We start from the raw sequence: 15768 nt of genomic DNA on the forward strand, positions 1-15768 counted from the left end.
TGTCTAATCGACTGCTTCGGCCTGAAGAGGTTAGAAACATGGCGGCTAAGGTGATGGATTTTTTTGCTGAACTAGAGTGATCGAGGCTTGTTATTGTGCAAAACCAACATAAAAATAAAAGCGATATTTCTACTACTTCCAACTTCCTTTTCACTGGGCGCGGTCACATGACTACAGGAAATGTAAAAAAAAGTGACTTCCATTTCAACACTTCTCAAAAAGCACCTCATGAGAGCGTACATCTGAGTCTAATGGTAACGCACCTATTGAGGTCAATAGCGCCACCCAGCCTATCCAATTGTGTTTACTAGCTACTTACTCTGCATTAATTCATTATTCTGAAATGGATTTGCCTTGACTTGGTGAGCAGGGTGACCAATCGGGTGTTAGCACCTGCCCACCAAACTTTGATGGGTGAGTTTGACAGATAAAATAAATTCATGAAACCCCGCAACACAGTGACCATGAAATAATTATTTAAATAGAGAAATAATTATATATATATATATATATATTTACAAATAATCATAGGTAATTTCATTAATTAATGACACATTTAATAACACACAGATTTATGTAATTCCATAAGTGACACATTTATTTAATTATTTAATGGTGTAATCATTTATTTAATTTTGGCACTTTTGGTCCTCCATAAATTTCACCCATCCATTTTCTATAGCAGTTATGCTTTTTAGAGTCATAGCTGTAGCTGACAGCAGGCTGACAACCACGTAAAACATTAATTAAGCCATGGAAGCAGAAGAATTTGGTCAAATATAACACATGATTGTGTGGATTAATTAACCTGATGATAAAACTCCTACTATTAATTTTCTCCAATATGAAAAAGCAGTTGATCATTGAGTGTAGAATTTAAATGGGCCATTTTTAATGGGCCGCTCCTAAAAAATAAATATTTTATTAATTACTTTAATATTTGTTGTCCTGGCATACAACGTTGTTCAGCTGCTTTTCTGCAAATGTCGATGGGAGACATTTAAAGAGACAACAGACACTGCTTGGCATTAAGATCCGGTAGCGGTTAATGGATAAAGACGGCTCCCCTGTACGCTGCCGCGACACTGTCATTTAGATGAAGCAATGCAGTGTGGGGGAGGGAGACTCGCAGCTGATCTCTCTTATACATACAAGCACAGATGTATGCATGTATTACCTAATAAGTGATGCTCTTTCAAATGTCATGTCCACAATGATGTCAGCGTCTATGTGTAATCACTTTTTTTTTTATGTCTACACATCCCTGTTCAAACGCCAGCTTTTTGTGATGACCTACCCGATTCCTAGAAAAATCATTGCAAAAAGATTTTCAGCATTAATGTGACCTAACCTGTGCAACTTACTTGGTAACAAAATAAATCTTTTAGTGTGGAGAAGCAAAATGGTAGTCATCACACACCTTTTACCATGTAACTGATTTTATTTTTTCAACTCTTGTCTAGAAGATTTTAGTGAAGTTTAAGATCATATTAATGGTGGATTTTTTTTAATGACTTATCTTGGCCTCATATTCTAAACCAATAAATGGCTATTATTTTGCAAATACACATTTTATGTTGTTATGGGAGTACATTTTGTGTTTCAAAATAAGAGCAACGTTAGCCATGCAAATGTATACTGTAAGAGTGTTTCAATAGTTATCATTTTTCGATTACTAATGTCTGTGATCATTTATGAATCAGTATTTTGGTGATCTTTTCACTAACATTTACACACGCACGCATGTACGCACCAAAGTTATTTTAGCTAACTAAAACTAACTAAAAAACAAAAACGAAAAAAACAATTTCGTTAACGAAATAAAACAAAAACAAAAATGCTTTTTAAAAAACGAAAACTAACTGGAACTACATTTTATGTTTACAAAAATAACTAAAACTAACTATAACTATAGCAAAAATTACCTCTGTTTTAGTCTTCGGTAATTAATTTAATGCATGAGCTTTTGGGGATGATTTTAATTGTGATTTTAAGTAGATTAATTTTGATATTAACCGGAAGAAAGACGTTTAAAAGTGTGTCACACAAAAGTGACTTCATGGAGCGGCAGCAGCCAATAGAAAAGCACCTTCAGATGATGTCGCTCCCATGGTGTTTTGTAAATATTGCACACAAGTAATACACTTTTTTTTTAAACTAAAACTAATACTGAAAGTAACCAAAACTAAACTAAAACTAAACATTTATGAAATAACTAAAACAGAACCACCCTGAAAACTAATTCAAACTAACTAAATTAAAAAAAACTAAACTCAAAACGAAATAAAAACCAACTAAAATAAGAAATTCTAAAACTATAATAACCCTGGTACGCACACATCCACACACTGTTTTGTTTATTTAACCTTCTGAAGTGATCCCCCTGGAGTATAACACACCTGAAAAGCTTTAAGAGAGATACAAATAATAATAGTGTTGTTGTTTTTTAACCCTTCATATTCTATTATTAACAGTTTTTAATGATTTGGTTTAATTGATACAGTATGTAATAACTAGAATAACAAAGCCATTGGAACAAACATAGTGATTGTTTGCAGCTAAATTACATAAAAGTACTGGAAAATTCTGTTATAATGGCCTAATCCATCCCTTAGTGACGTTCATTCATTCATTCTGTTTTCTTTTTCTATTTTTTTCTCCCACCATTAATAAGAATTCTCTCTGCCCTCCCTTTTCTTTTGAAAGGTTATGTAACTGACCAAATTCCCTCCATTCATTCACATGCATTATGCACACTGAAAGGGCAGTTTTAGAAGCACATAGCAGGACGAAGCCCTGAGGTGAAGACACACATACACGTACACACCCGTACACGCATACTCACACTCACGCAGTACAGACCTACCTACAGAGAAACATCTATTCCAAACCACTGCTGCCCAAAAGGCAAAGCCTTCACGTGATGGTAATGAACAGTAGAAAAACATTATGTTGTGTCTTCATAGCAACAACCTGACAGTAAGTGAAGGGGAAATGAAAATGCATTGAGGAAATAATCCTGTATTCAACCATATTATTGTTGCCCACTGTTCATGTCTTGCCATCAAGTAGAAAGCTGCAATAAAAAGTAAAATGAAAAAAAATTTAACAAATGTAATTCCTAACTGATAAGTATTGTTTATACAATCTGAAATTATCTGACATTAAAGAAAGGGTCCACAGCATTAATTTCAATTGAGTTGGCAATAATATATCACTGTATGAAGAAGTTGTAAAGATTTTGTAAATGTTGTACATTTTTACAATTATTTAAAATGGTATAAATTCAATTAATAAAATATTATGAAGCAATTCCATCGCATGGCACCAAAGCTATTTGTAATGGTGCCTGTCCAAACACTAATTTGCAAAGTCAGTGTGAGTCGGCAGTTTTATCTGAGTGTCAGCATGTCAGATACTGTCATCTATGTAGGACATCATGTTACTTTGTCTTCATTGTGGCCCATTTTAGCCTGTCAGCTAGCGAGCGCGTCTTATCAGCACCACGCCTCACTGCTACCTCAGACTTTTCAGACTGTTGGCATCACTTTTGATTGCTAGTCATTTGTATTTAAACTCTTTCACGACCACACATTTTGACATTTCTAACTCAAACGCTTTACCTCCTCCAATGTTGACATTTTAGTGAACAATATGTAAAAGAGAGAATTGCACTTACACCGACATTTATCAATAAAGGGATAATAATAATTATAATAATGCATCAGATTTATAAAGCGCTTTTCTAGACACTCAAAGACGCTTTACAATGAAACAGATACAAGTAGCCACAGCTGCCCTGGGGCAGGCTGATAGAAGCGTGGCTGCCAGTGTGCGCCTACGGCCCCACCGACCACCACCAAACATTCGCACCTTCCATACACTAGTGTGAGTGGACAATGTAGGGAATCTCTGTACTTCTGTAAAAAATACCTTGGACAATACCTTTAATTGGATACAATTGAGTGAAATAATCTACACTGGATTATATTATTATATTGAAACAAATTTCAAAATCAAAGAGAAAAGGTTCTTGTTTTACTTTACTGGATGCCGTGTAAGGAACGGCGTGCTTGTTCCAAATCAAGTCAACTAACAGTCATTAGTGAATTAGCTAAAGAGGTATGACTAAGTGTATGTGGTGTTACGTCATAGCATGACTCATAAAGCATGTGGCGTGATGAGCCCATTCATTTAGTTATCCACAGGCATTACCACAGATGCCTTCAAGCATCAGCTGATGCTCTGAAATGCTGTCCGCATTTCTATGAGCCTCTGTAATTTGCATGCCGATTTCATGCTACTGTTTAAGCCTTCTTCTATGTCATGGCTTTTTACTGAAACAGAATAGATCTTGTATATGACTGCATATTAACAAAATTGTAGTTTGACATTTGTAATTCCTTTGTCTGACCGTCGTTGAACTGGATAAACGACAGAAAATGGATGAAATGATGGCACACGAGTCGAGGAGGTCGACGTGGATGTACAGTAGGACGGCATGCCGTGTACTCCATTTTGCAACATGTGATTAATCAACAATTTCACACAGACATGAGAATTTCTTTCAACAAGCTGCGTCTATGAAAGAGAGCCCCTAGTTATGAAGCTTTCACCACGTGCAATGGTGGCTTCATAATGCTGCTGTTGTCCCAAGCAACCATGAGGCATCTACTGAAAGCCTACAATACTAAGTCTCCTGCCTCACTAAGTCTTTCATAGCAAAAGTAAAGGTCAGCCATCATCAGGCTTGGGGAGTAATGGAATACATGTACCGCCGATACGTAATCTGATTACAAAAACAATGGAACTGTATTCCATTACAGTTACAGGAAAAAACATGTAGTCAGATTACAGGTACATTTATTAAAAATGGGGATTACTTTGAGGGATTACAATTTCTACGATGAGAGAGAGTGCGAGAGAGAGCGAGAGAGAGAGAGAGAGCGTGCACGCCCGCGCGTGTGGGACCGTTGCTACATGTTGGGGAGGTAGGAATGAACGAACTGACTAGTCGTGTCCTCCACACGTGGGCAGTTTGAAAAAGCTTCACGGACGAGGAGGAAATAGTGACAGGTATTCACTGTAATTTACTCTGAGCGAAAGTTTGAACTGAGAGTCCAGCGGCATGCTATACGCTGTAGCTTCTTGCTAGCTAGCCCGCTAGCCTACAACCATAATGTGAGGTACACCTTCATCTATCCATCTATCTATCTATCTATCTATCTATCTATCTATCTATCTATCTATCTATCTATCTATCTATCTATCTATCTATCTATCTATCTATCTATCTATCTATCTATCTATCTATCTATCCATCCATCCATCCATCCATCCATCCATCTATTTATCTGTGAGGTGTGGTTGCTTTCAGTGACAGTTCGAAAACAGCATATGGCCTTCAATCAATTAATCAATCAATCAATCATTAGCCAACATGCATTTTAATTACACAAGGATTTTTACTATTTGTAGGCTGCCCGGGTCCCTATCACCCGCAAATAGCAAGGGCACATTGTATAGAATATATATTGTGGTGATATTTATTTTTATTTTGTCTTCATGAGCATACTCAATATTGGAGTAATCCAAAAGTAATCCAGTTACATTACTTTAATATTATGCTACTTGGACTACATTACTAACTTAATTTTTTAGCAGGTAACTTGTAACTGTAACAGATTACATTTTAAAAGTAACCCTCCCAACCCTGGTCATCATCCGTCTGTAAAGATTGATGTGAAAGGGCAGGACTTCTCCATGCCCATGATGAAGGATAATATAAATGACGACTCACCTCTTTGGCACTCTTGATCTTGTCCAAGAAGGTCCGTAATTCCCTGGTCTCAGTGTACAAAGCCCGACATACTGCCTGGTAATGACTAGGGGCGTCCGACTGACTGGGTAGATGATCCGTACACAGCTACAAGAAAGGCAGTAAAAAAGAAAGTAGTATTCTCAAATATGTTTTCACGCTCCAAATATAATAAGTATGGCAGCCCAATGTACGTACACTACCTTGAGGATACCTCTGTAGCCATGAACACCAGAAAGATTGTCAGGTTCGTCATCTGCCTCGTCTTCTTCCTCAGTTGCCTCGTAGCCTTCGTCAGGGCAGACGTCCCTTTCGGCCTCCGCTATGTTGGTCATCATGTCAATGAGCTGCTCCAGTGGAGGACTGAGCTCCCTCTCTTCATTCTCTTTCAGCCCATAGTCCAGGGCCTTGTAGATCATGATGCCCAGAGACTCAATCACCTGCAGGTGCGCGTACAATAATTTACAGTATTTTGTTATCCAATAAAAACGTAATCCAGGTTAAATTCCTTTCTTTCTTTAGTCACTCAGACTCTATATTTTCCTTTAGTCACAAAGCTTTCGGGTGTTATATTAGGGTGCATATTTTATTTTTATTTTTTTAAGACACCAACAAAAACCTGTCTGTTTCTACTACTTCACATCACATACATGCCACTCATTGGCACTGACTCTGCTTCTATGTGACAAATTACAGACAGTCGCACAAAGACCTGCATATTTGCATTACTATAGTATAATAAAAATATTTTCTGAATAATTCTTCCTTATTGCACTGTTTTGATTTACTTTGGGTTATATTGGTTAACACAAACTATCAAAAGAACTAAAATTCAAAAACAAATTTTTGTTATGAAATATAAAAATGAAAAAGCTATTTTAAACTGAAACTGAAACTACATTTTATGTTTACAAAACAAACTATAACTAACTATAATTAAGTGAAAATGTCCTTCGTTTTAGTCTTTGGTAATTTAATACATGAGACTTGGGTTGATTTTAAAAGGGATTTTAAGTATATTTATTTTGTTATTAACTAGAATAAAGATGTTTGAAAGTGTGTCACACAGAAGTGACATCATCTAGCAGCAGCCAGTAGAAAAGCACCTTCAGATGACGTCGCTCCTCTGCAACAATTTTGCATGTTTGACTTTTCGCTCCAATGGCTCGGCTCGCCTGCTTTTTCATTTAATTCATCCAAAATGCAATGCTAGGTAAGAAACGCATTACTTTTTTTTTTCATTTTTCCATAGTGTTTATTAAATATTGCACACAATGCACTTTTTTTTTAACGAAAAACGAATACTGAAAGTAACTAAAATAAGCATTTTTAAATAACTAAAACTAATAAAGATGTAACAGAATCACCCAGAAAACTAATTAAAACTAAACGAAAAAATAATAATAATAATAAAAACTAACTAAAATGAAAATTCCAAAACTATAATAACCCTGGCTGAACTCTTAAACTTCTACTACTTCTTAAATACATTCTTAGCAATAGAGACGCTTCTGATCTCAAGTAATGACATTCCATACATAAAACTATTTAAATCTCGTTCGAAAAGACTCAAGTAATGTTGTGTTACAAGGAGATATAAACGTAGGTAGAGAAGACAGAAGTCTAAATGCTGTTTATCGATAAAAATAATCATCATCATCTTAACTAGAGCTTTTAATTGCCAATTTTATCAATTTGCTTTCAATAAATCATTTTGTGTTGCTGCTCTTCATTTGGACTGACTATTTGTACTGGAAAAACATCAATCTGGAACTAAAGAGTCATGCTTGATAAAGCCAGCAATCCCAAGGCCCAGACAAAAGGCTAAAGTGAGAAATCGCACAGGGAATTAATCTGCTTGCCTGAACACTGAAAAAGGAGAGAGAACTGGTGTAAACAAGTGATCAAAAAGGGTGGGAGCAAAAGTGCAACTGAATGGGCCCAAGCAAGGAGTAATGGGAAGTTCCATATTCAGTGCTCACTCCCTATGTTACGGTTAATCATTCACTCCTCTGCTATATCATTTATATTTTGAGCAATTGTTTGCTTACTGCTTTTGCTGGTCTCCATGCTTAAAATAAATAAACTATTATCGACATTGTAATTTGATACATTGGGAGTTCTCATATTCAGACATATTTGTGTGTAAAGAGTTAAAGTTCTCTTACTTTGCTAACTGTTTTGGTTGTCAACACTCGAGCCCACTTAAATACCGGTAGGTACTGAGATACGACATGCTTTGGCGTTGACAAAAAAGCTAACCTCATGAAAAATGGTTGCAAAATGAGCAAGTTGCGACTAAATTTCAACGTCCATGTATTGCATTGCCCAGGAACGTCGACCTCCCCAACATGGCCGCCACGTAGCACTCTCTCATTTTAACATAAATAAACTCTCCCCATACCACTTATCCTCACAATGGTCACAGGTGTGTTGGAGCATATCGCAGCTGACTTTTTGGAAAGAGGTGGGCCACGCCCTGAACTGGTTGCCAGCCAATCATTCGGCACTCAACCCATCTGCTCCACATAGGAAAAATAATTAAGCGTTGAAGAGACAATGAACCATGTTAAATTATTTTTTTATTCCACTGCTCCTATTCCCTAAAAAAATAGCATCTGAAATAAATGTTGAAACTATACTCTAATAGAACATAATGAAGTCATACTCAATTAAAGACAAATAAATACAAACTGTGATTGTAATTTTAAGGCATCTGAACATGAGGGCTACCCAACCAAGCATACCACACTGCATTTAAAAATCTCTCTGCGCGCTTCGCAGGCTTCCAAGCAGCCAAGCAGAATGATGGGCTGAAGAGGAGATGAAAAAAGGGAAAACTGGGTAAAGGATGAAGATGTGCAACCAACGGAGATTTGCTACTGCTGCTGCTCTGGCTATTATCACAAGCAATAATAACGTCAGATTGACTACAATTTCTACATTTTTGACACTAATGGAAAATAAACTGAAATTGCTATTCAATTATTTTTGCTTAACTGCTTCTGTCTTGCAAAGGTACGGAAGCGTATTGCATTCACTTGAAAAAAAAAAGTCCTGTTTTTCTGACTAATTTTTGGAGTATTTTCTTTCTGTTTTATTGAATTTTTTGTCCCTATTTTTGTTGTTGTTTTTCTGAATATATTTTTTAAAGGGTTTTCCCTTAGAGATTAGAGAACAAACCACAATACAGTATACACATTCATTCCTTTATTGAGAGCCAGTAAGTAAACATGACCATCTTATTGCATATGGAGGTCACTTGGAATTCAGAGGTTAAAAAAAAAAATTGCTATAAGTTTAATTTGAATGATTTTTCCCTGTTTTTTTAATATATTTTGTAATTTTTCCTCCTGTTTTTTCTGAATATTTTTTTCAGTAAGTTTTTCTGAATATTTTTTTGACTGAAAAAAAAAAAATCAGAAAAACTGAAAATGGAAAAAAAATACTCAAAAAAACAAAGCTCCCCCCAAAAAATTTCAGAAAAACAGGAGTTGTTTTTTTTTTCAAGTGAATGCAATAGTTTCTGTACAAAGGCTCCACAGCCTCATCTCAACTTTTCATGTCATCTTAAGTTATTGTGGCTTCAGATTAAAACAAATTGTGATGAAACATACAAATGCTGTATTTTGCTATTATTTGTAAGCAGTTTGGTGCAAATTACTTTCAGAAGAATCAAGCTTTTTGTCATGTTAAAAATGCACTGTCAATACAAGGCCACAGCATGTAATGAAAAATTGTAATGGTCTAAGGAGATGTACTGTACAAACTTGAAACCAAACTAAGTGATTGAAGGTTGCAATAACTATATGGAATATTCAATTGGTGCAACACACATACATCAGTTATAAACTGCAAATCCACTTAGTTATGTATTTGTTGCCATTTCTAAAAACATACAAAAGCAAGTGCGTTGATTGAAATCAAATTGAAATCCATGCAGTCAAAAAAGTAAAATGTAAAGGATGTCAAATTAGATCATATAGCAGCAGTGTAAAGTCACATCCCAAAAGTTGCCTAATATGGAAACTGACCAAAGTCTTTAAAAAAAAAGTCACTACAATTTGGCAGCTGAAATGCCATTGAGCATGATATTACACAGGATGTGCCCTCAGTTAACTCCACAAGTGTTTATTTGCTTCTTTTACGCAGGTTTCCTGGCACGTCACAACATGCTAATGTTATTTGAACACTACAGTTAAATGCCCATAGGTGAAAATGGTTATCAATAAGTTGTAACTGGGTGCCAAGATATATTTTATTAACTTGTTTGTGTAAACTATTTCTTGGAAAATTCTTCATCATGAGACAGAAAGAAGAGTTATTTTCCCAGGCGGAAATAAAGGAGATTCTTTTTTCTGACTGACTGTCATATGATAGATGATGAACTTTGTTTTTTGTTTTTGACTGATAAGTCCCTTAACCGTAACTTGTTTTGTCTGTACAGATGGTCAGATAACCAAACGTTAACCCAAATATCTGTACTCTCCAAATTCAGAGTTGTTCCGGAATTTGTTCAGTTAAGATATAAGCACGAACCTAATACACATTTTTCTTGACACAGAAACCATTAAAGACATATGAAGGCCAGTTGTGATGATCGAAAGTAACATGAAACTCTTCTTCATTCCAAAGCAGAGATTTAAAGGAAGAAAATAAGAGACATGAGGCCATGAAGTTACAATTTGTGGAATTGCCTCCAAGACAAAATAGAGAACATCATCTGACATTCACGTTATCATAAATTCACATTCTTTGAGGCCCACAATGTGTGCATTGTGGACACAATGTTCTGTTTTTCCAATGTGGAGTTGTTGCGTATGTAATTGAAATAAACAATCATAACAACAAAAATGTAGCATCTCTAAATACAGCATCTGAAAGTCAGCTGCAAACCAGAACGCAAAACAGTCAGTGCCAGCGTAGCGCAGGCAAAATGAGAGGCGGCATAGACACACTCATGTGAAACCGCGAAAAAACATCATGAAAAATTATCTATTGGGCAATGCTATTTCGGAACTTTTAAATAATCTAAGGGCTGACTTTGAGTTAGTCACAAGAAGGAGTCATGCCATATCGCTTGTGACACAAACTCCTTTCAAAGCCTGCATTCCCGTACCTCTGGACCTTTTCAACAGTGACAAATGGAGCTGGCCTTTACCAAAGCATTTCTGTTTGTGTGTGCTGTCCCAAGTTCTAGATGCACTGTTACACGGGATGGGCGCATACTGTACATCCATAAACCATGCACATGGCACAAGTTAAACAAAACGGCTTGGTTTTCCAAAAATGATCAAAGAAATTGGTTTATTTCCTGTCACATTAATATGTTTGTTTTCCTCAAACACTAACACACCAATCCCATCCTATATTTCCTGTCACATTAATATGTTTGTTTTCCTCAAACACTAACACACCAATCCCATCCTATATTTCCTGATGAAAACTGACAAAGCTACTACCTAAAGCACAAAACCCCCTTTTAAGAAAATGGAGGCCATTACTTTTACATCTGTCGCCTAATAGCAATCTGTTAGCGTGACATGAACAGCGCTCCCAATAAAGGCACACACAAACAAAGGGAAGACAGTATAAAATAATTTAAATAAAACCAATTTTGGGACATTTAGAATCAATTCTAAATCGTACTAAATGAGAATTGTGATTCTTATGAGAATCGATTTTTTGCCACACCTATGTTCGCAAAGTCGATCTTTGGGCATCCGTAGCAGGAAGATGGCGGCGAAACAATGTGAGACTATAGCCATATAATATAATTAGTGATTACTAGATCTACAATTATATATATATTTTGAAATGTACGTTGATTTGATCAAAGTTTTTTGTGTGCATATTATTGAAATCAACAGTGGGTTTTTAAATTGAATGACCACTAGACAGCGCTAAATGTACACACGGGGGCTTTAACACTGCAGCTCTGCTTATATTTTGGCTTTCACACGATAGTGCTACAAGGATCACTTGAAAGTTGTTGTTTTGCATCGGAACTTTGGTCATTGGCTGAGAAACTTGGTGTGGGCGGGGTATGCTAATTAGCCCCAAAGAACGGCTTCCCCGCACACATATTTTCAGAAATAGACAGATAATAACAGATTAACTGGGTTCTTTAATTTCACACTTGATGGGTAGTAGGCAGTAGGCACTCCAGACCCAATTTTTTTTTGTATATAAACAATTTAAAGTAAATGTTCTGTAATGTGTCCCCTTGAAACTATAAGTGCAAACCCTTAAAAAGTGCTTCATTTTGCTTTGTATATCTACGAAGGAGTAGTTTGAAACGCAAATCCATGTTTTGTGTCATGTTTTAGCTTGCATTTTGATCATGTTAGAGCATTTAAAAGGAGTAATACCTGCCTGTAAACTACTCTGCTTAAAATGACCAGAAAATAAAAAAGAATTGAGACAACAGCAAGTAATGCTCATTTGCAATCATAAAAACACAAGTGTGTTACTCACCTCTATTTGCGTGCTTGGGTTGTATTTGCCTGTAGGATAAAAAGAAAGTGTGTCACAAGTAAAGCAACACTTAATATTACTTTAAAAAATATATACAGTATTTTTGACTAATATATTACGATTGTTTCTTGCCACATAACCAAACTGATGAAAATGTTGCCCTTTTGTGCAGCCTTGTAAAAAACAAACAAAGTAATGCAGGTAACCATTACCAGTGTAAGCAGAATATGTGTACTTTTTGTTGCATCACAACTATTTTTAATTTTATTTTTATATGCTCTGTGTATATTTATAGTAAAGTGTAGGAAATAGTAGCTTTGTTTGGCAATGTAATCACGTTTTAAAGCTACAGGACTCCTGTAATAATGACACAGCAGTCAGTTTGAAAAAAAAGTTTGTTCCTGAGCTAGTCATTGTTGCTTTTGTAGAATTTAATTCAACTCAATTTAATTGAAGAAAAACATGGGATATGTATACCTTTAAAACTCACAATAAAATTGTTTTTTATTTTTGCAACTCAATTATACGTATATTTTGCTGTACCTTTTTTTCTCTGTTTTTTTTAACCATTAACTTCGCCTCCAACTCTTTGAGATGTTTGAGTGGGATGTGGTTCAGTGATGACACTAACTCTTGTTCTCAGAAGACGTAATGCATGAATGCGGTCTCTTGAAAACGAAGAACCCGAATAGAAATAGCTTGCTGATAGATGACAACAAATGATCTTTCTGTAACTGCGGCTGCATCAGCATCAGCACCACGGGAGAGCTTACATCGTCTTGTGATATTTAATAGTTATGCTTTTATTGGTTTGAACTGAATTTGATTGATTTGTTTTTTTAACGGATATTCACAAAGTTTTGCTGAGGGCACATGGAGGAAGATCCAAAGAATACATCTAAATACATTTAAAATTATCTTTTCTAATGCTGCCAGTGGTTGTGGGTTTGATCCCATGCTATTGTAACCATGTCGAACTATCCTTAAGATACTGAACCCCCAGTTGCTCCTGATGCTGCGTCATGAGTAGTTAAATGAATAGCGCTTTAAGGACCTTGTAAGTTAGAAAAGCACTACAGTATATAAATGAAGTACCAGTTACCATATGTCCATTACTGTAGTTGTATTCTGATGTCAAACTACCACACTGAGATTGAGTATGTAGTTTTGGAACAGTTGTTCTTTTTTAAATTTTTAAATTTCTTCTTCACACTTTGTCTAAAACCAGCCAATAGACTGATCAGCAGGGCTTCGTTGTGACTACTCATTATCAGAATCTCACCCTGAGAGAGGTGTGCAATTTGTGCTATGAATAGGCTACACCTTTCCCCGAATCTAGAAAGTGGCCAGACATCCAGCCTAATCACATGCTTTCCCCACTTAAAGCCTATTGAACATTGTGATCTGATGTGAAGCGGCAGAACTGGCTGAGAGAATGAGAAATTCTCATGATCTTTTAACACGTGATATTAGTGCAAAGGAAATTTTGGGGGGGAAAGAAAAAAATGTGGAAATTCAATGAACACTTGGGAGTAGTCATTAAAAACAAAACAGACCGCCACTGGAAGAGAGTGGGTGGGGGTCCTCCTTTGTTTGTCACTGGTCATGCTGCTTGACACTGTTAATTGTATGCTGTATTAATGCTGGCAAATTAAATGCGTGCTATTAACTCACAGCTGTGGATTCGGGGTATCAATTACGATGAGGACACTTTGAATTAACTGTGCACAGCATAGCTATAAGAACATATTGAGCCGAGCTGCACGCCCACCCTGTTCAGATAAAACGTTTACCTTCACAGCTTTGTTTGTGCAATCTAACAGATCCGTCTTTTGCAATCCGCACATCTCCGGGTCCTGATATCCTCGCCGCGGCCGACGTCATCTCGGGCCCGGAGTCGGAGCATCTCCTTCTCCGCGATTCCTTCATCAGCGTCACACAGCACTGGTAACACACGGCCCAAGCCTGCTCTTCGTTGATGGGCTGGCTATAAAGCCCGAGGATCTCCTCCAAAGATAGATCATCCGACCGCGCGTCCTCCGTGGAAGTCATGGCGGCGTGGTGCTGATGCTCACCGAGCTGGCTCGCAGCATCCGTCAGTCCTCCATGCAGCCCGCCTCCACGCTCGGCCATCCTTTCATTCTCTCAGCGCTGGACGGAGGAGGCCCGCTGGCGAGAGCAGGCCGGGCCGATGGACGAGAGCTAACCAGGAGGAGGCATTGATGCTCGCTCACTCACATCCTCCAGTCTGGACGCGCTGAGTAGCTTTCTCTCGATTTGCGCGCTCAAGCCTCTGATGCAGTCACAAGACGGTGTGCGGCGGAAGCCACTCACCTCACTTGGCTGGTTCAGTGTGTGCAACTGCGTGTGTTACTTAAATCCCTGCCTGAAAAGCTCAGTGTCTTATCACGTGACCCCTCTCTCTCCCCTCTCGTACCCCTTGCTTTCTTGTTAGTAGCCATCAAAACAGTCGAACATCCGAAGTGCGATCGTACATTGTTTCCCAACCTTTATTGAGTACAAGGCACATATTTTACTCAACAAAAATCCCGCAAACAAAAATGTCACAAAGACGTATACTGTACAGTATATAACCTACTGAAATAATGATGAGCACGTCTCAATTCTAACTTAAACACAAAGCTATGATTTTTTGGGGCTTTTTAATGGAAGATTGATCGCTTGATTGTTTTGCCTATCACTACATGGTTGGCAGAAATAAGATATGTATCCCCACTAGAGTCACAGATGAGATGTAGCCTATCCCAAATAATAATAATAATAAAAATAATCATTTTAAATGCACTTAACATTTCGGGGAAATGTCAACGCTAATTTAAGGTGGCGGTCGCCAGTTCATTGGCCACATAAAAGCAGCCAATTCACATGCTTATAGACAATATAGAGTTTTCAAGGAACCTCATATACATGTTTTGGAATGTAGGTAATACCTGGAGGAAACCCACACAAGTAGAGAAGGCAAATGAAAACTCCACACAGGAAGGCCAGAGCCTTGATTCAAATTTCAAACCTTCAACCTCAAAACAGAGGTGGATGTCACAGTGTGTAGAACTATTGTTCCGTATAAAACTCAACTCTAATTTGACATTATAGAACTGATGTAATGTATTATTTTATTATTATTTATTGTGTTATTTTCTTCTCTTTTCTGTCACTCCCCTCTTCCACTTTGTTCGGTCAGACTGCAATTTTGAATAACCGTCCATCAAAATGCAAACAGCCACAGTGGCAGGACATCAAACTCCATTGTTGCAGAAGAAAAAGTGATCTGGCATAAAAGGGACACGGATCCACCATTCTGCATGACATGACAGCCAAACAAGACAGGTTATTTAAATTAAATTAAATAAAAATAAAAAAACTGAGGCAGATTTCCTAGCCATTCGTCCACCATGCAGCCCAAAGAGACATTTGAGAATGGTAAATCCTTTTCGGACTGACTAAAGTGAGCT

At 37.1% G+C, this 15768-nt stretch overlaps 1 protein-coding gene across 4 annotated transcripts in view; it reads right to left on the reverse strand.

The window, feature by feature from the left end:
- Positions 1-14686, reverse strand: part of spire1b (spire-type actin nucleation factor 1b) — a 31053-nt gene extending 16367 nt beyond the window's left edge. For 2 of the 4 annotated variants that reach the window (XM_077575852.1, XM_077575855.1), the window contains exons 1-4: positions 14089-14686; positions 12296-12324; positions 6022-6258; positions 5801-5926 (exon numbers count right to left, since the gene is read on the reverse strand). In XM_077575852.1, coding sequence (XP_077431978.1) covers positions 5801-5926; positions 6022-6258; positions 12296-12324; positions 14089-14428 — 732 coding nt within the window. In that variant the 5' untranslated portion in view covers positions 14429-14686. The remainder of the gene's footprint in view (positions 1-5800; positions 5927-6021; positions 6259-12295; positions 12325-14088) is intronic. The other 2 variants (XM_077575854.1, XM_077575853.1) reach the window with 1 other exon arrangement.
- Between the last annotated feature and the right edge of the window lie 1082 nt (positions 14687-15768).

This window comes from Vanacampus margaritifer, chromosome 9, assembly GCF_051991255.1.
Source record: "Vanacampus margaritifer isolate UIUO_Vmar chromosome 9, RoL_Vmar_1.0, whole genome shotgun sequence".
In the NCBI taxonomy this organism is placed as follows: domain Eukaryota; kingdom Metazoa; phylum Chordata; class Actinopteri; order Syngnathiformes; family Syngnathidae; genus Vanacampus; species Vanacampus margaritifer.